Source organism: Lycorma delicatula, chromosome 1 (genome assembly GCF_047948215.1).
Source record: "Lycorma delicatula isolate Av1 chromosome 1, ASM4794821v1, whole genome shotgun sequence".
In the NCBI taxonomy this organism is placed as follows: domain Eukaryota; kingdom Metazoa; phylum Arthropoda; class Insecta; order Hemiptera; family Fulgoridae; genus Lycorma; species Lycorma delicatula.
In genome coordinates this window covers 201,615,210-201,641,664 of record NC_134455.1, presented here as the reverse complement: position 1 = coordinate 201,641,664, position 26,455 = coordinate 201,615,210, and the positions used below count along the sequence as shown (strand labels likewise).

Genomic DNA, 26,455 nt, shown 5'->3' with positions numbered 1-26,455 from the left:
CAGCGTTGCAACTAAGCCGTTATTTTCAGCAACGAACGCTGGCAGGAACTTTCCCAACGGCGCATTTATTCATGAGCATCCCCTCCACTAGTCGTTTGGAGAGAGATTGTACAATCTCTTTGAACTATTATGATGTCTGTCTCTTATCTCTGTACTATCCATTTCAAAAATTTGCTTTCCTAAACCGAAGTTTTCCGGTGATCAATTATCAGTGTCTAGAACTTTACCAGTTTTTTTTGTCGGTAATTTTGCGAATAATTTACACACATTAAATTTAAACATTTCAATTGTTATTTTCAAAATTTTTGTTTAGGACGAGATGTAAAATTAATTAAAAAAAAAATTGTGTTATCTTATAATGCGCTCGACCATTTAAAGTATTATTAATAACAATTAAAATTTTATTATCACCATTAATAACCTTTGACCTTTAGATTAAAGATAAACATATAGCAAGAAAGTGAGGTTATTGCACAACTTTATGGCAGAATTAATCAAATGTGTCAGGGGTGGGGGGAAATGCCTTTAGATAAAATTTTATTTGCGGAAATGTTATTCATTCATCGAGTTAAGTATCAAATGTAAAATTATTACAAATGCGACTGTACAGTTATTTCGTATATAATTGGCCCACATCAATGTTTTGATAAAAGGAAGCCCCGCCTCCTCATTAATTATTGTTTCTTTTCTTATTTATATCACATGCGCGCGCATTTGTTGCCTTTGATCATGGCGCAGACTGTACATAAAGACCTTGGAAATCTGACCGTAGCCTCAAAACAGGCTCTATTAAATTTCTATGACGTCATAATGAATGATGGCCTTCTTTTTTATTGTCGACAAATGGCGTCTTCTGATTGGTAGAGCTCAGGATTTTATCGTCGTTTTTCTGTGAAATGACTCACGGGTTGGGGTTAGAGTGTTGAGAAAATTAGGACCCTGCTACGAGGCTAGTGTAAGGCATTTCCATGGCTTTCAAAATCGAACGGTGGAAGGGGAAACGATGTATCGTGCTAAGATTAGGTTGTTATGTTGAGAATAAAAAAATGTGAAATACGTTGTACGAAAATGTGTTTGTTTTATGAATTTGTTAGCATATTATAAACATATTGGTTTGTTGTGTTATTCTGTGCGTGTAGTGGTAAAATGTTAGTGAAGTTTATTGAAACTCATGGCTGAAGGAACGTAAAAATAATGGCGTTGCCTTCTGTTGCCGCCTTGTCGAGCAGTATAAAATCTGCAACCGTAAATGAAGGTAAGTTGGCTATGCATAAGTAGTGTTAAATTTAGAGCAAGTTATTCATTATTTATAATTTTTAGCTCAATTTTTTAACTTTATATCTTGATGTTCTAACTTAACCAAAAATTGGGTGCTTACTGTATTTTTGCTTGATCTGTATTGGAAAGTAGTAACGGTTATTTATAGGTTAGTAATTATGTCAAGATAATTTTTGAGTTAATTTTGCTTTTTTAAAAATCTTGTTATTTTTTAATTTTTGGGTAGCTATTGGTGTGACTTATTTTGATATAATTTATTTAAGGAAGTTTTAAATTTCTTTAATTATTTTGTAACTTATTGACAGCTTAAAATAATTTTAATCTGTTGAAGTTGTAATAGAATTAAATTGTAATTTTTAAATTGATACTTTATATTGCTTTATGTTTACCTGATTAAGGTTAATTTACTTTGTTATGCAGCAGCGTGATTGTTAGGTTTTTTTTAAAAGCAGTGCTTATAAACATTATGTGTGTGCCTTAGATTTAATTTTTTTAAATCTTTTTAATAAATGTATAAGAAAAAAATATTTTTCACTTTACTATTGGCTTGATTCCCAAACTAGGTTATATTGTGAAGTAAATTAGTTTATGCATATTTACATGGAGTTGCAAACGTTTTAGTTCTAGGTTTTTTTAGTCGGACAAAAATTTAATTTTGGTTCCCTTTATGGACCAAGTCGCTAGTTGTGTAATACATTTTTTTAATATGATTTGTTATGTTTGGAGTTATATTTTACAGATTACATTATGAAAGTAATAAAAACAGTTAATATTACTTTTTGGTAACAAGTAAAACATGTATAAGCTAATTTCAGCTTTATTCTCATTTTAATTATGAAATTTTGACAAAAAACTGTGAATAGATTATTACAGTATAAAATAATTCTAGTATTCAATTGTTGGGTACTTAAGAGTGTTGATGATTTACACTTTATTTAATATCACCTGCTGAAATTGAATGTAGTTTGGTAGTATGTTTAAAAGTTGGAGAATGTTAAAATTTTTTTTATGTATAACTTTTTTAATTTAAAAGGCAGTAAAAATTTTCTCTTTTAACGTAGAAGAAAAGTTAATTTATAGTCTAGTGTTAAACTTGTTGACTTAAAATTTACTGTGTTTACTTATAATTATATTGTGGATTTTATATACACAAGTCTTTGTGGTAGAAAATATTATTTTATCTATAGATAAAATAATATTTTATTATTTTATAATAAAATGTAATGATTGAAATATATTTACCTATAAGATTTTCAGTAGTGGTATTAGTTTATACCCATCACTGTGGGTTTTTTTTGGAGTGTGCCTATTGAAAAATTATAAATAACATTGATAGTGGATCTGAAGCCAATCCACTAGTAGATTTCTTATGTCAAATAATGCCAATTATCTATTTTTTGTCTAGTGGTCCCTGACTACTAAATAAGTCTTGCGCACAAGTTAAGTGAACAATACTTTATTCTATATTTTGCTCTTTATTGCTTTTGTTTTTTATTTTATTAAGGCTGATTATTTATCAAAATGAAGCATTGTTTAAAAATTAAGAACTGACTACATTTTACTCACCTCCAAGTTTTGTAGTTTATTCTGCTTATAGACATTTTAAACACATTTCATTGATAATTATTAATTTTGTCATCATACTTCTGTGATTAAAGAAAGAGCAAAAGGAAATATTTACCTCTAACTTTATTAATTCTGTTAAAATCTTCCAAAATTGTTTCAAGAGGAATTCAGAATTAATTTACTTTTGTAAGAATTGAATGCCTATGAATGGAAAACTAGTTAAGCAGTTGAAAATTCAAAAAAGAAAAATTAATAGTGAATATTTCATTAGTAATGAGTTGAAAGCTATTGTGTGAAGACGGCTTTTTTTCAACAAGGACAGTTCCATCTTGGTTTGTGTAAAAAATGTACATATATATCATTTTATTTGCTAAAGAAGTATAAATAATTAGAGAATACCAAAGTAGTTTTTATCTAAATTTTCATAGTTAAATGGGTGATTATTTAATATAAACAGATTTCTTTTGACATTAACAATTTTTAACTAGTTCTCTACAGTTCAACTAATCCAGGTACCATTCTTTTTAAATTAATCCAAATAAATTTTTTTGTTTGTTCATAAGTTGACTGTTTCTTGTTAGGATTTAATAAGTTTTCTTTACATCTCATAAAATTGAGATCAAGTTAGTTTTAATCTCATGGTTTTTAACCCTTTATTAGACAACAAATATAGTAAAACCAAAGAATATAAAATCCTCAACTCCATTTGAGATTGTTATATTTAAATGTTTTGTACTTAGTTTTACTGTTTCAATGTAAGTATCTGGTTATCTGCATTCTAAATTACAAAAAAACATTTTCTCAGAAATCATCCTCCCTTTTCCAATTTAAAATATAAATGTGTAAAAGACATTACAGATATAACATTTGAAATGAGAATAAACATATAAAAAAAGGTGTTTATTTGGATTTTTAATTAAGTGTGTTTATTTATTTATTAAATACTACATTAATTCTCATTAACTGAATTTGATCTGATGGGTTATAAATTCAAACCTGGGTCTGAATTGCGGTCATGTATGGCATTTTTCATATGTTACAAAATTCCATATTTCATATACATGTACAAGCTTTGTAAGTTTCTGTGTAATTCTACACACATACACACACACATACACACACACATACACACACACATACACACACACACACACACACACACACATATATATATATATATATATAAATAATCTATTAATGTTAACTGAGTTTGAAGAACACATCCAAACTCCAAATCTAAAGATGATGTAACATTTTTAGGTATTCAAAGAATATTTGTTATATCTATGTATCCAGGAAGTGTAAAACTCATGATATATTTTATAAATTTATATTTAAATAAATACAATTTACATATATTTCACACCTTCACAAACTGAGGATGTGAAAAGTTGTGCGATGTAGGAAAGATGTTTACTCTAAAGCCTATGTGCTTTATTGAGATAGTAACAGTTATTAACTTTGCTTTTCAGTGCTTTTACATTGTTGTTTTTTATGTTTGATACAAAGTGTTTCCATTTTCAAAATACATATATTTTGAGTAATTCACATAATTTAGTATTTAAAATAAGGCCAATGGTGGAAAATTCACTGCAGTAAACATTTGATTTTACCAAGTAATTTGGGTGAAATCTGTTAGTTAAATCAAGGTAAAAATAGTCTGGATTGATTTAAAATAAATACAGACTGCATTTTATTTTTTTTAAAGGTCATCTGCCTTACGGTGTTCTCATTGGTGTTTGGATTTTCCAACAGTAGTAGCCTTCAATTGTTGACTACCGTTTGCATTTGCACTAGTACAGAAAACCTTTCTTTATTCGTTTTTCATCCTGGTATTGTCTTAAAGTTTGCATATTTTCTGAATGTTCTAGTTTCATCCAGACTATAAAGTTGTTAGTATTAGACCTAGCAACATATAATTTTGTTAAAATTATAAGTATAGGTTTTTGTTAATGCATTTATAGTTTTGTTTGAACTTTGTGAGTTTTCAAAAAATATATGTATTAAATGAATCACATGTTTGACAAAGTTCATGTCAGCATTGGGCATAAATGTATGTAGAGTGTAATTTATTGTACTGATCTGAATACAATATAATTTATAGTACTGAAGCTTGGTCAGTGTAGGTGGAGGGAGGTATATTGCAGGCAAATAATAAAAAATTCATTAACTCTCCATAAGTGTTTTGATATTAAGGATTTATCAGTTACTTTCTGAAAAATTAAAAACACCATAAAGCTGTTTTTAAATATGAAATCCATAAAATCAAAAATTTATTGTATTCTAAAGAGCATATCAAATGCGTTTTATTAAAATAACAGTGCAAGGCTGGATTTGTGTGAAATTATTTTTTTAAATTTTGTTAAGGTATTTTCTGTAGTACAGAGCTTCACCTTCATGGTCAAATTTGAGTAGCATTTACTGTAATTAAAACATTGTATAAGTACCATTTCATGTTTAATATTAATCCAAATAGAATTCTTGAATTGAAGTTTTGAGAAGTAAGGATAAATGCGACTGCTGAAGCCATGTTAATTAAATTGGATCCTGCACACCACTAAGTTGAAGTACACAACATTGTGCATGAAAACTTATGCTGTTATCATCTGTTAGCATCTAGTGACTATAGCAGGTAGCACTACTTAGGTTAATTTAAAGTAGAAAAAATATTCAGTTATTGGGATTCTACTTGTTCCTTTTTTTATAACATTCTATGCTTTGATGTGTTCCATCAGTCATTAAACAGTCAGATCGATAAGGATTCAGTTAATTGCCATGCTTGGGATCTTAAACTCTTAATAGGAAAATTTTACCTGTTTTAACAAAAAAAATCTGTTACATCTGATATTCTGTTGTACATAATGACAATGTTGAAATTTTTTTATAACAGTCTATAAAAATATTATAATGGCTATTAATTTCTTGATATGTAGCAAATTTTTTTTCAGCTTTTATATTTTTATATAAGCATTGATTTTTTACTATCTTATCGGACTTTTAGCGTGTACTTTATACAACTTACAATCTAGACTGACATAAGTCAGTCATGGGTCTGTTTCAGTATAACCTCAACAATCGATGTACAACAAGAAGTTGGGAATCCATAAAAGAAACGGTTTTGTTTACCTGGATTTTAACTTGCCCATTCTACCCGCCCCGCAGCATTTATTGTCTACCATGATGTTCTCATATTTTTTTGTGTTTACATTTTGGTTCACCGATATACAATGACAACTTTTAGGTTAAAGGGGTCTACCTTGCTAATTTTATTAAATGATAAAACATTTTTTTCTGTTTTTACATGTATATTTTTGTATGTTAGTTTTATTTTCTGGTTTTTTCCTCATATATTTCTTTTCTCAATAAGCCTGTGTGATTTATTTTATTTTATCTGCGAAGCGCTACAAACTAATCTGTAATAATTAGTGTTGTTGTTTGGATGCTTATTTTACTGATACATATGTTAAGGCATTTTGGTACTTACGTATTAACGCCACTGCAGCTACAGCTTTATTTAAAAAGTAGTCAGTCGGATTTCGGTGGAAAATGAACAGTCTCTTTATTAATTTTAATAAATGGTTATTTATATTTATTTATTTTATAAATATAATTTAACCTAACTTAACCTACACTCGCTTTGCTCGCTAACCTTGACTAATTATCACCGTTATTTTTTGAGTATTTAATTAATAAATTCAGTAATTATTGCAATTATTTATTATTTAAATAATCAAAACATTCCTGTTAATTAGTCAAGGTTAGCGAGCGAAGCGAGCGTAGGTTAAGTTTGGTTATATATTTATAAAATAAATAAATATAAATAACCATTTATTAAAATTAATAAAGAGACTGTTTTGAATCTATGTTAAACTCTATATCGGCCCATTTTCCACCGAAATCCGATTGACTACTTTGTTTTTAAATAAAGCTGTAGCTGCAGTGGCGTTAATACATAAGTACCGCCATTTTTGTTGGTTTGGGATGTATTAAGTAGTTATTTTTCTGTTACATGTACAAAATACAAACAGTTATTTCATTACTTAATATAATGCAATTACATAAAATATTTTATGTAATAATTATAGTGCCTTAATTTAAAAAGATGTATTAATTTATTGGTTAATGTCAGGTTTAATTATATAATTATACAAGAATGTATACAATTCAGGGGTTTTACTTGCCACTTGTAACACCATTGTATGATGTTAGTGGTATCGAAATAATCTATATTTGCGATTTATAAATGTATTTGTCTTAAATTTGTGACTATTCACTCGTATCTTTTTTTCTGTAATGCTGAGATTGTTTTTAATACGTTGTATCAGTTTAATATTTAATAAGCAATGTAGTTTGTATAGCGACTATGTCATGCTTCCTGTTAACTCTAATTCTGCCAGAGTATGATTAATTATATGAAATTTAATAATTAGTTTGATTGCAAGAAGATTTCTTTCATTTATCTGCCAGATTTTAAGATCTGATTCCTTGGTTCCAAGTTTGATTTTCTATTACTTCCTTCCAGTAACATTGCGAAATGTTTTGGAGTATTCTACTCACATGCTCACTTATAAACATGTTACAGACAAAAGATTTAAATATTGCAATATATATATTAATTTATTTAGATTAAATTTTTTATAGTCCCTTGTTTTTACTGTATGTTAAATTACTATATGATATAATATAATATAATAATATTTTTTCATCCTCCTCAAAGTACAGAATTAGAGAACAGTCTAATTTTAAATTGTCTTCTGGAAGAATAATTAAAAAAAATCTTTGTGCTACCTAATGACTACCACAGGCATGATAGTTCCCTGCTGTTGCCAAGAAATATTTTACTACTTTCTTTTTTTACCCTTTTGATTGAAAAAATCAGAAGGGTGCCTAATGATTAACACAGATTTAAATATGACAGAAATTGATATTTGATAAAATGAACATGATTAAAATCTGTTCATATAAATTTGCACTTTGTCTATTTATTGTTTAACATAAATAACAGAAACCTATTTTAATTAGACTTGCTTCGCGAGTTAATCTTTATCACAATTTATGAAATATCTCCATCATAGAGTAAAAGTAACAAACCTTAAGTGGAAAGGATGTTTCCATCCTTCAATCCTTCTGGTAATATTTTTTCTTATAATTTTAATTTCCAAGGAAGCATTTAAACAAGATGGAACTTCCATAACAAAACATGTAATAATATTTGTAGTGACATTGGTAGAAATATTTTTTTGGGGATTTCAAATTGTACTTTCTGTCTTCTTGGAAAAATAATATTTTTTAAATTTATTTTCTAAGGTTTCCGTTTTAGCAGAAAATTCAATTAAAACAATTCTGATCTACATTTCAATGATTTAACAGTTTGAAACTAACCCTGCAGTTACCAGCATTTGACATTAAATTGTATTCATTCTGGTCTTAAGTTAACATCTTTAACTGTTTCCAATCTCTTCCTTCTTTAACCCTTCCCTACACATTCCTTCCTTCGCTGTAATTATTTCAGTTTTATTCTGTACTTTAAAAACACTTTATATTGGTCTTTTAAATTTTTATTTCACAGAATAATAAAATTGTACTGTTTTGAAAGTCCTTTCAAAGTAAAATATCCGTATGACTTCTTCTTTGTGTACAGATTCTGGATTAATTCTATCCCTTATTAATATTTGGAAAATTTAAAAGACAAAATGTGTGTAATTTATAATATACTGGTCTCCTTTTGAAGACACTTCTCAGTTTATTTTTTTAATCTCTCCTGCTCAAATATCCAAGTCATCTTGATATTTGACATTAAGCAAACTCCATTATTAAAACATGTCCCAGTTATCTGTTTTAATTTCTTACTCTCCTCTGCCATCTCTTTTTATCCAGTAATAATATTCTCTACATTTCTCTGGTTGTTATTTTGATTATGCGGTCAATTATTGTTAATATTTATTTATAACTGCTATTGTTCTCATTTTTTTGCCATGAAGTAGTAATATTAATAGTAGTTTGTTGGGTATACTTTTGGTTTGGTGTTCCTTTTCCCTTAAATGAAAATAAAAAAAATCTTGTTTTGTAAATATTTGATTTCACATATTTTTATAGGAATTATATGTACAGTTACTGTAAGTTGGTGCTGTTGGTTTTGGTAGTGGGGGTCGATCCATTTGAAGTGACCCAAGGGTGGTTGCTTGACCAATTCAAAAAAAAAAAATGAAACTTACCCACTTGTTTCCTACATGTCTCAGGACCTTAAAACTATTTTTTTTTTTAATTTTTTATTTAATCATGTTCAAAGCCGGCTTACCACCGCGGTGCATCCGCGTAATTAAAATTAAAAATAATAATAAAAATTTTCTGTTGAGCTTCTGGATCGTCGTTATTTAGCTCAAAAGGAAGCAAATTATAAATTATATATATATATTTTTTTTTTTATAAAAGTTTGAATGGTCGCACCCGGGCACCCACTACATGTATACATATGCTTTGTACATTAAATCTTTTAGTTGTGACGCATGCAGGTAAATTATTATTTCAATTATAAAAACCACAATTATGTTTAAAAAATATTATTATTTATAACAATCATTACACTTTACAATATTTACTGAGTGTTCATCACAAACAGGCAGTTGACACTCGTGCAGATTTTGCGCGTTTTTTCGTCGTCTTTTTATAGTTAATTTATAACACATGTGGCAGGAATCAGTGACCTTTTTCCACCCTGTTGTGTCTCGCTCAATCGATGGACCAGCAACTTCTGTAGATATTATTTGACGACCTATGATGCTTTCAATTGCAATTTTTGTAGTGTAGATGCGCATCAGTTGGGGCATTCATCATGTGAGCTTCAATCATTGGTTTAGCTAGTTCTTCACTCAGTTGCCGTATAAAATGACGTCGTTTTGTTGTTTTTTGCGGTAACATTTTATAATTTTTGTAATAAATTCTATATGCCGCGAGTGAACTTGTCTAGTATGTTGAAGAACATAGCCACCTTGTAAACGCCAGTTTTATGCTTATTGTAGAAACTGTTGATATCAGATTTCTTTTTCAATTCGTTACTCACAGCTATATCCGAGTGTATGGTTGATATAAAAATTACAGCTTTATTTTACTGCAGGACATAAGAGTACATCGTCACTATGTCGTGAAAACAATTAACGGTCGAGTATTGCTCTCGTGACTCATTTGGAGCCATGATACTTAGTTATACACTGTTTATTTATTTTATATTGTGCCAACAATGGTGAGATTCCATAAAGCAAGTGCTAGGCAAGGGGTGAAGTGTGAAAAAATTGTCCATGCAGATGTTTCTCCTTCCTCCGTGCGCGGATGCAAGTTCCTTTACCACTCTCCTTGATTTTTTCTCGGTTGTTATTCGCTTTGCCAGTGTAAATTAAGCCGTGCAAAGGATATGCGTTTTCAGCATCGCAAATCCATCAAATTTTGATGCTATACTTAGCCGCTTAGAAGGCATATGTTGAGTAAATCTTGTGCGGCCTCGAAAAGGATACAACTGCTCATCAACCGTTAAATTCTCCTAGGCTTGTACATCCGAGATAAATTTGCATTGAGCATTGTCCATAGATCAGGAATTGGAGCTGCCTTATCTCCTTTTTTGCGTTGAATACGAGTATTACTATCATGAAATCTTATTAATTAATCTTAACTGTTTTATTTTCCTAGAATTACTCAGATACTCAATAACGATGTTGACGTATCAAACAAAACAAAAAGGAAACGCTTTCTATTTCTGAAATATCCAAAATTGGAATATAACAGTAAGTGGGTACCCTGGGTGTGAAACAACGTCGGTTAAGTTGGGTATAAACATAAGGGTTAAGCAGTTAACCTGTGGCGGCCATTTTTGTTACGATGTGCATGGTAAGGGTTTACGAAAAAAATTATAACTAAAAAACCTATTGTTCCTGGAAGGATGAAACAAAAAGCAATTTATTCATATTTTCTCAAGGTAAAAGATTGATCCAGTGGTTTATTTACATATCTCTCTTTGTATGAAAAAATTACCATAGTCCAGTGTTTGACGGTTTTTCGCTCAGAATTCTTTTGGACAAAACCGATTGACGTGAAATTTGAATGTTAATTACGGAATAGCTCAAGGAACAAAAGTTATATAGTGCCGATATGTACTTTTACCCTGGGGTGGATGCCACCCCTTCTCGGGATTGGAAATTATTACATTCAAAATAACTGCAGAAATCGATGAAGGAATAAATTCTAAGAAAAAAATGTTCATAAAAAGTTTTTGTAATCAATACGTTTTGATTTATTCGTGATTCAGAATGTTGATCTTTCATCCAACCATTGAACGATTTTTCACGAATAACTGAAAAATATTAGGTTTAATTAAAAAAATTATTATTAGAAAAAATGAAGCTTATAAAATAACGAAGAGATTGGGGTTTTTTTAATTTCTGTAGATGCAATACGAACAGAGTTATGCCACGTTGAAGGTAACTTTTTGTTCACCGAAAACTGAAGTGGAACCTTTCAACGTAAAATAACAGAAAAACGGAAAATTTTTCGAGGAAAACATATATGATATTTTTCAAAGTGCTTGAAAAGACCTTTAAAATTAGCTTCGGTAAAAGTAATTAGCATGAAAACTAACGGAGTTATGATGAAAATAAAATGGTTGTCTCGCTTTTTCGGGGAAAAAATCAGCAATGAAACAAATGACTTTTCCGTAAGAATTGGAATTAACGTAATTTTTTACAGTTTACTTTATTTAAGTACTAACAGTACTTATTTAAGTACTAAAAGAAGGTTGATTCAAATTTGAAAATGTTTTGAAATTTCAAAAAAATTTATTTTTTCCACAATAATTCAAAAATGAAAGAAAATACGTAAAAAAATACAGTACAAAAATTTTGTTTTACTGAAAATTTTTATTTCTGTAGAATAAAAATTGATTGAATTATCACCGTTAGAAGTTTGCAAGGACCACCTTCCCCAAACCCTTTAAACTCAAAAATTTCAAAAAGGGCTCAAGGAATCTGATTTTTACATGCTTTGTAGTCCTTGAAGTTCCCTGCAAAATAAATTTTTGAGCGATTGGTAAGCTTAACAATTTAGGAAGTTATCGTTGAAAAACCAATCGCATTTTTTAGGTGAAATTTTCAGAGCATCTAAATTTTTATATTCTCGACAGTTTCGGAGCATTTATGAATACATACAACTGTATGTACATATGTATAAGTATATCCTGAAAATGCCTGCACCAAAGAACTGTGCCAAATGATATTTGCAATTGCAAAAAAGGATGCGGTGCTACGTGTGGCTGCAGAAAAGTTAGATTTTTTGTAACGCTACGTGTGGAACATGCTCCGGTGACAATGGTCATAATTGTTTTCCAGTTACTGTCCAAGAGGAGGAGGTCGAGAGTGATGACAGTTCTCGAGATGATCCATAAAGTTACATAGTGAAACGTGCTATTATAATATACATAAAATTTTTATTTCTCCTTTACTCATTTATAATTTTAGTTTTTAATTATAAGTAAACATGATTGTTAATTTTAATCATGAGGCCGGTTTGTAAGGTTTGGGACGTTTCAATAAATGATAAATTACATTAAAAACTAAAAAGTTTATAATTCATTATACAGGTGCGACAATAAAGTAATGAGACTGATGTGAAAAAAAATGTTGCTTACCGTTTTAGTCATGTTTAGTGTTGTCTCCTTCAAAGTAGTTCCCCTCTGATTGCACACACTTATTCCAGCGCTTCTGCCATTGATGGTAACATTTCTGGAACTCATCTTCTGTAATGTCCTCCAAGACCCTCGTCACAGCTTTTTGGACATCTTGTGTTGTTTGAAAATGGTGTCCCTTGACCGCCATTTTGACTTTTGGAAATAGAAAAAAGTCGCACGGAGCGATATCTGGTGAATAAGGTGGCTGTGGTAGTACTGAAATTTGTTTTGAGGTTAAAAATTGCTGTACTGGCAGTGCAGTATGGGATGGCGCATTATCGTAATGCAGAATCCAATTATCAGCAATGTTGGCACGGACACGAACAACTCGTTACGAAGTCTTTCTAAAATTTCTTTGTAGAAATAATGGTTACCTGTTTGTCCAGGAGGCACCCACTCTTTATGAACAATTCCCTTGGAATCTAAGAAGGACACAAGCATGCATTTCACTTTTGACTTTGACATGCGAGCTTTTTTTGGTCTGGGTGATCCCTTTGAGCACCATTGCGAACTTTGGCGTTTTGTCTCTGGATCGTATTGAAGAAACCAACCTTAATCACCAGTGATAACACGGCTCAACAAATCTGGATTGATTTCCGTTTGCTCTAACAGATCGGCTGCCACATTTTTCCATGTTTCTCACTGTTGTGTGAGATTTTTGGGGACCATTTTTGCACAAATCTTTCTCATACTAAGATCTTCAGTTAATATTAGACGAACCGTTTCTCGATTGATGTTGAGTTCTTCTGCAATCATTTTCACGGATAATCTTTGATCAGACCGTACGATTTCACGCATGACATCTGTCCGTGAGGTTGATGGTCGTCCACTGCGGTCTTAATCTTCAACATTCGTTCTGCCTTCACTAAAAATGTTATGCCACCGAAAAACTTGAGCTCTTGACATAACCTCCTCTCCAAAAGCCTTATGAAGCTTACCATAAGTTGTCGTCGCGTTTTCACCCAATTTAACGCAAAAAGAAATGGCATACCGTTGCGCAATATTTTGCGGTTTCATTTCTGTGACGAGAGACACAAACACGTGTTCACTTATTACAGCACAACTCACGACTGAGCAGTTGCACCAATGTGCCGCTTGGACTAGAAGTAGCTTAGAGACCAAGGTCAAAGATGGTGTGCCTACGCAAGCTGCAGGGTTGCCACATCTTGCAAAGAAAAATCAGTTTCGTTACTTTATTGTCGCACCTCGTAAATGCACCATTAAAACATTTTAAGCTGTTGAAAACTAATTTTTTTCGTCATTAAGGGTGGATTCTAAGGGTTGCAACGTTGTAACAATCATAAAATATGTTGCAGAACATGGATCAATGTTTATTATACACACTTAAATGATTTTGAGCTACAAAACACATCTATAATTTTAACAATTTTTTTCATAAGGGGTGGTTATTAAGGGTTGAAATGTTGCAACTAATCATAAATTATGTTATAAACAGTAAAGGGGGATTTTAATTCATTATAAATGCACTATTAAAACATTTCAAACTGTTTTTTTAATTAAAAAAGTTTTTTTAAAAATTTCATCATAAGGGATGGTTTCTAAGGGTTGACACGTATTAAAATATCATAAATTATATTCCACAGCATAAAAGAATGTTTATTCTACGTATTTGAACATGATTTCAATCTATGACACGTTTAAATGTATGGTTTTTGATTTTTTTTTAACATGGGGTAGTTGTCACCCCCAAAAAACAAAAAGGCGCACATCAGGAACATATAACTTTTGAAGAAGATGGTTAAATAAACTTAATTACAAATTTTCATGAAAATCGATTTTCATGAAAGAAATTCGTGGAGAATTCTGAGGTAATATTCTATTTTTATTGTGAAACACTGGATTACTAATAAGGTTAAACATGAAGAACTGTGAAATTTCCCTGTTGGTAATTTTTTTCAAGAGGCAAGGATGCATACATAGTTTGAATAATTTTTTTATGTGTAGGTATATGTTAAAAGTTTTACCATAAATAATATTAATGGTGATACTTACCCCTGATTTTTTTGAATTTTTTAAAAATAATTTTTAAAAAAATTCAGATTTTAGCTTCAAGTAACTTTGATGGGGCTGGTAATAAAAATCTTAAATTTTCAAAACTTACTGTCTTTATAGTTGTTTATGGCAAATAAAAAGTTTCTTGTGTATTGTAATGATAAAAAAGTTATAACCTCTCAAAGATCATAAAAAACCTGTTAAAAGCAATACTGTTTTGACTTGCTAAATAAGTGATCCAAGGGGGTTTCTTGTCTTCTTGGCACTTTTAATATTTTTATACTTATTATTATAGTTGAAATAGACTTGTTTGAACAGTTCAACTGTAGTGGTGATGTAACAGGCGCTTGAAGTCATTTCCAGTTGTCAGCAAAATTCATGTTTGCAACATGCTCATTTATGCTTGTTGTTACATCGTTTAGCTTAGCAATTAAAGACTGGTCAGTCTGACATTCGTCAGTGACCTGTTCACATCTTTACTGAGTGTCTACAAATCTCATCTTGTGTTTGGAAGTGTTTATTATTAATAAATAAGTTTTAGTAATATTATATTTGAAAATAAAATCTGTTAAATTTTTACGTTATTTTCAAGTAATTTCACTTAAAACAATGGAAAAACAATATTGCATAGAAATTTATTTGAATGAGGAGTATCATAAAACAGTGTATGATAAAGTGCCAAAAGAACTCATTAAAATTTGTGATTTTAGTGATAAAAACCAACAACTTTTTTTTTACGTGCTAATTCAGGTGTTACTATTGTTTATAAATATCATGAAAAAGGTTTTTGTCAAAATTCAGTCACCTGTATGGCAGTTCTGTTGTGACCCTTTGAGAACTCATAAAAAATTACAGTTAAGAAAAACTTAAAACAAATAACATTTGAGCAAGCTCTTAAAGAACACATTTTTCCAAATTTAAATTTAGTTCCTGGAAAGTCTCTTTATGTTAACTTTGAAAAGTATTTTTTCTCAGCTGAACAAAGAACTATATAAATGCGAAGACCAAGAGCAATACACTACCCCACATCACAATATTGAAAAATTGGATGCTGTTTGTAGCATTTTGAATGTGTCACTTCCATCAGAATCGAAAAAATTAAGCATGGATCAAAGGCCGTCAGCATTAAAATTTAAAATAAGTAAGGTATTTGAAAAATTTTAAAAGCATCTTGAATTGTGTTTTGACACAAAAGTTTCTGAAAATGAAAATCCAGCTCAATCTTCTTCACATGAATATGATGATCTTATTTTAAAACTAAAAGAAAAATGTATTCTTGCTTCTAAAGAAGATAAGGTTAAAATTATCAGTCTACTTCTCCAATCTTGGACCAGATCTAAAATAATATCAGAGTTCAATGTGCCTTGAGCGTTTGGTTAGAGAATTAATTAATGCGCAAAAGACATAAAACAGGAATTAACTAACGACACAATTAAAAAAGTTGTGTTATTTTATGAAGATGACAATAATAGCAGGCTGTGTACTGGTAAAAAGGATTGTGTTAGCCTGCGTGTTGATGGTGTCAAAGTGCATAAACAAAAATGCCTTGTTCTGATAAACTTAAATGAATCCTTTAAAAGTGAAAACCCTGAGGAAAAAATTGGAAGATCAAAGTTCTGCGAACTCCGTCCAAAATGGTGTATCTTGGCTGATGCATCCAGGACTCATACAGTTTGTGTCTGTCCCCACCACCAGAACATCAAACTCATGATTGATGGTTCCAAATTTTATGTTGATTATAAGGACTTAGTAGAGATCTTTGTTTGAGACAAGGATAACTACTGCTGTATGATGAATGCATGCACCAAATGTCCAGGTAAGCAGGCCAGATACAATAATGTGCAAACAGTGGGTAACAGGTGATAGGGCAGAGATTATTACTGTTCTTCAGACCAAAGATGAGTGTTTCGAATCATTAGTGGAAAAATTGGAAAAGATGAAAAAACTCACAATTTCGTGTCAAAATTTCACGCTCAGTTTTTCTAGGGAAAAAAATCAAAATTAGGTGAAGAAGAATGTTTGGTGTCGGCAGACTTTGCATAAAGCTTTTCATTTCTTGTTCAAGATGAGATACAAAGCTTCTATTGGTCAACAGCCAAGCCACAGTTCACCCCTTTGTGTTCTATTTCAAAGAAAATGGTGTATTACAACACAAAAGTGTCTGTATTTTAAGAGAACACTTGAAGCACGATACAGCAACATTTTATTGCTTTAGTAAACGCTTAGTTATGTTTTAGCAATGAAAGTACAAACACTTTATTGATATTTTGTAATGTGATAAATCATAGTAATCTAGATGAGGGTGCGTGCCCCTTCTGTTTACAGCATGCTAGAAAGAGGTAGTCTTACTAAAGAGTGTAATAGGTTTTCTGCATTTATACACCCGGTTTTTACACAACTGCATTATACCTATTTGTGGATATGTTTTTTTTTAATAGAATTGTCAACAAACAATATTTGTTATTTTGTCAAGATTAATTTATTTTGCATACTTTTCTTTCTGTCAACTGTGTTAAAATTGTTTTGCTGAGATCTCCTCTTCAGAATAGATATTTCTTTGGATCCCCTTAAGGTTTTCAATTTTTTCCACACTTGACTTTTTTCGGTTTCAGTATCCGTTATCGGTGATAACGGATTTAATCTTTTCGTATCTTAATAAGAAATGTAATCGCTTAAAAATGCTTGACGATGTAGAGGTTTTTCGCATTAGGTCAAGTTATTTCCAATATTAAATTATCAGATGCGATAATTAGCTAACTTTCCGAGGTTATAAATTTAATCGCACGACATTATTAAACGTAAATAAAATACTCATTCAGTGTTTCAAGAAAAGTCATTATTGGCACTTCACGTAGTTGTAATAAAGACGATAAACAAATTTTATGTATTAAAATTAATATGTAGCGTTTCAGAAAATAAGAAAAAAGTAGAAATGCTCGGAATGGTGTTGATAAACTTCAATAATATAGAACATTTTCGTTGTTTATCAATCACTATTAAGTTATAAGCACATTATGGAAAAAAATTATTTTAATACTACATTAAACATTGTCTTTTCTTCTCATTATTTTTGAAAATATTAATTTATTAAAAAAAAAAAAAAAAAAAAAACTAGAAATTTCATATGAAGACTCCCTTTGTTTGCCTGTATTCTGTATTAATGTTAGTCCAGTTTCAACATTCAGTAACATAATCTTTTTCTTAATAAACAAATTTTGTGTTATTTAAGATCAGAGTTATCAGAGTTATTTAAGATCAGTTAAGATCGTTGATTTAAGATCAGAGTTTAATGGATATTATAAAACAAATTACCCTTGTAGGTTTCAGTATAGCGGACACTTAAAAAAACATTGCTTCTTCGGTTCTTTGTAACTTGTTATAATTTCTTCATAGAAATCATTTACTCGGAGATGTAAAGGTAGGGTATTTTAACACCGTTGGTGCATAGACGATTTCAAATAGCTAAGCGATGAAAAAAGATTGTGAAGAAAAGAAGAATAATTTTCATTAAAACTGCTAGCATCCTCGGCCTTCAGAAAAATGCAGTCGGTTTTCTCACATCGCCATACGGCGGAACAGTTGTTCAAACAAGAACAAATGAGGGTTGAATTTCACGCTAAAATGAACGACAACATTTTCACAAAAAACAGCCGAGTTTTCCGCTTTCTTTAATGGAAATTTTTCTTTTCTATCTCTGTTAATTTAAATCATGCACGTGCCGCGTACTAATGATATTTAAGTGTACCTAATAATATTGATAATATACGTAGTTCAGCGCAAAAACGTCCTCGTTAACGAGAGTGGACATAGAAGATTCTTCAAAAAGCTATTAGGGAAGTTATGAACCTGATTTTACACTACCACAAATACAGGCGAAAAGCAACGTACTTTTCACGCAAAAGTTGTCGTTATTCGTACTAGTTTCTTTAGAAAACTGGTACTTTCAAGAAGGCATGACGCAGAAAAGATAAAAGGTTTAATGAGATACTTTTCCATCGATTAATTTTTAAGTTATTACTTCTCTGAGAGAAACGTTTTCTTTCATAACGACCTCTATGTTGCCAGATGTAAAAACAAGTTTAGTCTGTTTGCTTCTTGGCTTTTTCTACTTATACCCCCTATTCAATATGTTTTTTCCAAACTGCATACCTATGCAAGATCAACAAACCGAATACAAACTAGTTTGAAACTGGTAAAACAGGTCAATCGTCTTTTATTTCCGCCATGTATACAGGTCGACTGATATATTAAGAGCGCTGATCTGAGCACGCGCCTTGCTGCAAAACATCAGCATTTCTATGAAGAACCGCAGTCGTCAATATATACCGTTAATATGAAAAGTGTACCATAAAACTGAACATATTTTTGTTTGTGGCTGTTGATAACAATAGAGTTATTTCAATCAATTCCTACATAACAGTAGTTAGTTTTTATCGTAAACGTTTTAATTAAAATTTGCAAATTATTATTTGATTATTTATTTACTCTTTATTTAGCGTCACCAATATTTTTTATTGTGATTTATTTACATTTTCATTCGTAAGCAAAGCCGTAAAAGTTATTCAGTAACTGTTAACTATATGCAAAAATGTTTACAGCAAATTAATGTTTAAAAATTGTATATTGAGGGCATCTTATCTGATGATCGTACACGTGTCATTTATTAATTAGAAATAACGTAGCTCAGATGTATAAACAGTCCTTTTTTTGAATCCGTGGTAGTAAAGTTAACATAGTTTTATGTGTATAGACACTTGATGTTCTTTTATATGTACTTTTATTAATGCAAAACCCGTATTTTTTATTTATTTATAAAAGTGGTACTGTAGTTGTATTGCTAGAATACTATCCGTTTAGTCGGTCTGCTAGACCAGCGTTCTCCATTCGGTTTGAAGAGATGTACTCTAATAATCGCATAATAATAAAAATGTGCTTTCTATCACATTAAACATTATGTGCTGTCGAATTTGAGGTTAGGTATATAAAATAAACTCAGATTTTCACAAAAAATACATGAAATGTAATGAAAAAATACATGAAAATAGCGGGAAATCCTAAACAAATTACAAATTATTTTCTAATTTGCATAATCATTCGTCATCGTATTTCTATTCTAACAAATCCCACCACTAACTTTTATACTTGTCCGTTTTTTGTAGTTCTTATGAATCAGAAAAAACGGTATTGTAAATTGATTGTTGAATTGAAGTTATAGTTAACGGATTTTTATTAACGGTCACTCGGCGGGAAGAAGCTGAATGTTGACATATTCAGTTCGATAGGAAAAATAAAGAGATCCGTATCGGATGTAAAAGATTACTTACCAGAAAAAAAGCTAAAATCTTATTGTGGAAAGAATTTTTTCTTTCGATATCGGAGAGGAAGAATATAAAAATAGAAATTTCAACTGTGTAAAAATGTGTTTGCTTGCTTGTGGTAATCGGGCATTCTTAATGGCCTAAACATCATAGCCAGAAAGCAAAGATTATATTTTAATTATCCGTAAGGGGTTAAATTAGAAAGGAATTGAAGAGGGGTGACGAGACCGAAAGAGCTGGGAAACTTGGCACGGATATTGTGCTTGGACTGTAGGCTTACCATAAGAAGGCATTTGAGTGAGTGAGAGAGCGCGCACATACTTACTCAGCGCTAATTCTCCCATTTCCAGGATGGCTGGAAAACTGAAATTTGGCCTTATTCGTAAGGCCAAAATCATTTTTATTCGTAAGTAAGCCAAAATAACTTTTACTAAAATCCCGTAGGGAGTATAAAGAATCATCAGTTTTTAAGATACAGTATATATTCTTGCGAAAAATGAATATTTGAGTTTCTCCAGTTCTTTTGTCATTAATATATGTGAAAATAGTGAGATGGTGATGAGTCCAGTGCTGAAAAGTAAAACCGTACGTTCAGTTTTTGTTACAGTAAGGCTCTCTGTTCCCATACATTTATTTGTAAATATAACATACTTATAATTGCAATCTGTGAAAGTGCTTTAAGTTCCGCTTTTAAAATGGATAGATTCTGAAAATCATTAAATTTGTTAGGCATTTGTTGAAAGGTCATTCATGATCGGTTAAATTTTAGGTTTTTTTTGTAATTTATGTTGATAAATAAGTAAAACCTCTTTTTTTTTGAACCTACTTTATTTTTATAAATTAGACCCGGTTATTTATTTGAAATTGAATGTGACTGTATTATATCAACATAAATTAAATAGATAATTTCTACAGCGTTTCTTAAAAAGTTTGTTAATTTTGTGCTATATATTATATAGCGCAGTAGAGTAAATAGAGTAGAGGAATGTATTCCGTATTTCGTTCATTCTTGTGGTAGAGAAATAGTAATTCCATAATTTCATTGATAAAATTAATATTTATTTTACGTATGTAACAGAGGTTTATATCTCGTGTAAGAGTTACAACTATTTCCGATAGTCGTTTCAATATGGCGGCTATTAAAAAGTTCCTATTTTGGTTCCTCGGTTAATGAGAGAAATGTTGTTTTTGGCATTAAATTATGAATTTTAATCGATACTAACGCAATGCTATATGATTTCAGTTAACTAGATGGAAATTGACGAATTTCTATAAAACTGTTCGGGAGTCTTTGCTGGTATGGTGAAGTACAGTCATTCACGTTCACAGCTCGTAACTTGTTTGAACAGTTGTTTCGTCAACTGTAGAGCGATGCGAGGCGATTGCCTACATTCTTCTCTAAGAGAAAGCCGAGACTGCCAGCAGTTTAACGGAAATTTTTGTTTCCTTTACAGCCTTTTTTCATTCGATAGTTGTTAATTGAAAAAACATTGTTATGACGTTTTTTAAAATAATAAATTTGCTGAAAACTGGATAAATATTCAAGAATTAAGAAGTCTTTTTTAGATCATCTTATATCGTCAAAGAAAAATTCTTCAAAGAAAATAGTGAGCGATTAAATTTCGGTAATGAATACGTATCACATAATATAATATATTAGCATTATTGCTTATAATTATAAATGTAATCTAATCAAACTATTCCTGCTTCGCTCGGTTAAGTTTGGTTAAATTATATTGATAATTTCCAATTAGCCGGGCGGGCGCATTGCAATAAGCCTGATTTTTCAATTCGCCTACGACATTCATACTAATTAGAATTGGTTGTCATCTAGTGCGCAGAAAGTACACTAACAGCTGTTAAATACATAGTTAACAGCTGTTAATAGAGCAACTTTGTTGCTCTATTAAATTTTCTTACTTAACAGTTGAGAAATCCCTTTAACTTTTATTCGGCTCAAAAGAAGTGTGTGAATGAATATATTTCGATTCTGTGGGTGATAATAGCATATTTTGTTATAATGAAAAACGGGTGGTCTGTTTTATTATTATTATTCAGTTGCGTCTTGATTGATACCCCGATTAAAAAAATTACTCTAGTAGAAAAATAAGGTATTCGAATTCATTCAGTGTACCTATTTAAAGAATTGTAGCATATTGCTTTTGGCTCATCGAGTAAGTACTAATTAGGGGTTTTGATAAACTTGCATAAAAAGTAATTTGGTATATGTTGTAGTGTTTTAAATTAAATATGATAAAAAATGCTTACTTTTAGAACATCCAGGTTAATTATCCTCTAATTCAGTTGCCAAATAGAAATTATGTACGTGTGTCTTAGACCATTAAAAGATTGATAAGCATTGTCTGTTATATTATTTAGTCTACTTGCCGTTTGCCTGAAATGTTATTTGCTGAAATAGAAATTTCTCAAATTGTGGTTTACATAAGATTTTAAAATTACTTGGTTTGGTATTTACTTTTTGTTTTTTATATATGTATATATATATATTTTTTTTCTAAATACGCTAGGTTTCTATAGGCAGCGTGTAGATTAATTCGAGAATAATTCTCTTTCAGATCTGTTTATAAATGAATCTTCTTATTACTTTTTTGTTACATTTTAGTGTGATTTCATTATCGCTACAGTTAGTTATTATTTTACGGCAAAGTCCAGCTTGGGTCTTCTCAGCAGTTTGCCATTTTAAGTAAAAAATAAAGTTATACAGTAACTTTTACCCAATATTTTTTGGTCCACTTACTTGACGTTTTCTTAATCTTTCTAATTAATCAATTCTTTATAAAAGTGGAATCAGAAATGTAAAACGTTAAGACTACTTTAGGTAAGAATTAAAAGAAAACAAAAGAGAGAGCGTTGGGTAAATATGGACGCAGAGTAAATAATTCAGTGACTTAAGGTGTTATGTTAGTGTTTTGAAAATTTTTTTTATTAAGTTTTAGTTTCTTAAAATATCGGATGAGAATCTGGCTGCCATAATATAATGGCGAATTGCGTCACAAAAGGCTTATGGTGAAATGGCAGTAGTTTCTTAGCAACCGTTACAGCTACCGTCATCACCTGAACACGGCGGCAGCGCTATTTTGTTGACGGTGACTAGAACGGTGAGGTGCAGTTGCAGCAACGTTTTCTTACGTCATGAATTCGCTGTTTATAAGTTAATGACGGTTATTTATTAAGCGGTTTAAATTTAAATATTCAATTATGTAGCGGAATAGCGAACAGAACGAAGTACTAATAGACATTGTATGGGAATCCAAAATATTTTATAACGTGAAATGAAATTACTACAGAAATACAAAATTGAAGGGGCGTCTCTGACGTGAAATTGCTGGAATTCTTAAGCGGGAAGAATATTTTCTTTAATTATTTTTTTCTATAAATTCTCTTTATTAGTATTAGTATTTAATTTTTTTTTATTGTAAAAATAGAAATTAAAAAGTATCAGTTGTAATAAAGAAATTAAAAAAAATGTCATGTCTGTAGTAATTATCTTTGCATTCGATAGTGCCTGGTCATCCGTAGGCGGATGAGGAAACTATACCGTTGTAACGACGGAGTGGGGCGAAAAGCACATATGCGATCGATTGAAGACAAGATATTGTCCTACCGCACACCGATTCATTCCTCTCCTCATCCTAAATACTCCTACTCTTACACTACACTAGTTTATGAATACAAACACATACCCGCAGGCAAGGAAAATGAACTACTGCGCATCAAACAACAACGTTTAAAAACTTATTTACATATTTAATTAAAAGACTTTGCGTCCAATTTACAAAATGTACTGCGTGTATATGTATTTTATTGTTACCACCGCGGAGAGCTTTTATACGTGTTTAACGGGGAATATGAGGTCTTTAAAATTAAATTAATTTTCTTTTAGGAAATAAATAACGTTTTAAAAATCACAATTCTTTTTCAATAATTTTTTCAATGTATGCAGATATGAACTATACTTATAGAATGAATTTTTCGATCGGAAAAAATTATTGGATTGTACTTCGAAACATTGTAAACTACCCTGGCAGTGTACAGCGTGATGTATACAGCTTGATTGTAAAGCGTGAGGCAATGATTGCAACCTCTGCTAGGCGCTGAACCTGTTTCGGAGGGAGACGTTAAAACTTTACAAAATGTAGTATCAGTTAATTATTGTCTGGAGAACTTTACATCGAGCTCGTTGCTTTCTTTACATCGCCATCGCTTATTGTAGCCTTAAAGTTAGTTTTATTTTTTAATTTTTTAATTAGACGATGCAGTTGTTAGATAAATTTAGGATTGATAACCTTAGTCTGGTACCCTTAAATTCTTTTCGTTTCCTTGTGAAATAAAAAAAAAAAAAAACTAAATGGGAGAAGAGTGATAAGCATTCGTGTAATATACAGAAAAAAATGCTGGGCGATGTCTACTTTTAGCCTACACTGTTATACCGCCAATACTTTTCTAATAATCCTATTTCTTTGTTATTTTTTCCTTTTGCAGCAGCGATAAATTCGTTAAAAACATGTAGTACGAATAATAAACAAAAACAGCTGAAAAGTAAATGATTGGTGAAATAAAAATCAAAAAAATTTAAATAACTTTCTAACCGTAGCTTATTCACAGAATTATAACCATAATACTACGTTCGTCATAAAAAAAGTTGGTCCTTAACAAAGAAAGAATATAATTTCAAAGTGTAGTATTTTTCTCCCAATAAAAATAAATAAAAAATATTTTTCAGTTGACTATAGTAAATGCTTTTGTGTCTTTTTCTTGTGCTTTGCAGTAGTTTAATTTATTACCTGACACACTTGATTTGTGCTTTTGGTCTGCCTTGGAGATGTTTATAATAACAAATTTATTTTGTTTTTAAGCTTCTTGTATTGTCTTCACGAGAAAGTTGTTTGAACGTTCTGATTGTAAATAATAGCGTATTTAAAAGCACATTCGTAAAGAAATTTTAACTTTTGGTTATTTCTTCATTTAATGATCTTTCTTTCATAAAAAAATTTGGTCTAAAAACACGTTTATAAAAACACATTTACTAACGATTACAATGTTTTTATGTTTAAAATCCGAGACGCTCTTTAGATACTTCAATTTTAGGTAGACTACGAAAATGAGAAAATAATCTTAATAGATTTTATTGGTTTAATACTAAAATAATAGTATTTTTCGCTAAGTCGTGAATCCGATTCTGATAGGCCAATGGAGAGTAAAAACCGAAAATCTTCGCCCGAGCTCGTTAAGAATTAAAAAAAAGACCACTTGTATAAGATGTTTGATAGAAAGAAAACCATAAGATATCAATCAGTATCAGCAGCAGAACCGCGCTACTTAGACTTGAATTACTGAATATCATTTAAGTCGCAGAGTTACCGGTTATTGATTGATAATCGATAAACAGTTATGCTGCCCAAGACCGAACGTTGTCTTAAGTTGAAAAATATAACAGATTATTTCTTAATTATCCGCGCAATCAGCATTATTTTCTTATTTTGTCGAGCAGAAGAGAACGCATGACATGTAATAGGGCTGTTTACTGTGTCAGGTGATTGTCGTTATTATGCTATTTATGGTATTTAATTATAATTTGTTATGGATATGAATCAAAATGATTTGTGTGATATAACCGTTAGGTTTTTTCTTGCAAGATATTATTTTGTAGAATTAAAATCTTTTTGTGCGGGTACTGTTTTTATACGTTAGAAAAAATAAAAGTACGTTTTTTGGATGAAATCCTGCCGGCAATTTGTATCCTGTGCTCGTTTCGTTTGATGGAGACATAGATGTTGCGGTTATCGAATGTGCGTTCGCTTGCTGCTTATGACGGCACGTTAGTGCGGCAAGAGGGATCCCCTCCACCTAGTTGCTGTGCAGTTCATTGACAGGCTCGCTTTCAAGGAAGCAGCTTCTTCCTCGGTGGTGTACGGTCTTTAGGTAACCTTTTACGAATATAAATTATTTTTAAATAAAAAGTTGTGGGTTATCCTATTTTCATGAAACATTTTCGTAAGCTGTTTTCAATTCAGCCTAGAGCTAAGTGAAGCTACAGTTTCATTTAAAGGAAAAATTGTTGTTCCTTGTGTGCGCTCAAGCACGAGCGTGGTTCATTCTACGACATATTCTGTCGCTTTCACACCGTACATTCAACCGTATGCGGAGACCGAGAAAGATGAACAAACAAAGAAGACAAATTCTGAAAACACATGTAAAGTAATTAAACAGTTTTATTAATATATGAAAATATTTCCTCGTTTATACAGGTGCCTCACGAAGAAATAGAAAAAGTTTTAGATATGTTCTATGAGTGAAAATAAAAAAAAATTCAGGGGTCTAGAAACATTTAGTTTTCGAGTTACACCGGACAAAAAAATTTCACTTCGTTTCTATTTCGAGGATAAAATGAACCATACTGAAATTCTTGTAATTTGTATTAAGAAGTAAATTATAAAGTTAGGTCCCAGAATTGTATTTCTAATAATTTGTGACAAATGTTTTGTAAAACGCAAAAAGTTTGTATCGTGAAATACCAATAGTAATCATAATAGTAAATAATATATTGTAC

At 30.7% G+C, this 26,455-nt stretch overlaps 1 protein-coding gene across 5 annotated transcripts in view; it reads left to right on the top strand.

Moving 5' to 3' along the window:
* Window positions 1-872: 872 nt before the first annotated feature.
* Window positions 873-26,455, top strand: part of LOC142327528 (uncharacterized) — a 186,265-nt gene continuing 160,682 nt past the window's right edge. For all 5 annotated transcript variants that reach the window (XM_075370701.1, XM_075370692.1, XM_075370675.1 and 2 more), the window contains exon 1: window positions 873-1,255. In XM_075370701.1, coding sequence (XP_075226816.1) covers window positions 1,195-1,255 — 61 coding nt within the window. In that variant the 5' untranslated portion in view covers window positions 873-1,194. The remainder of the gene's footprint in view (window positions 1,256-26,455) is intronic.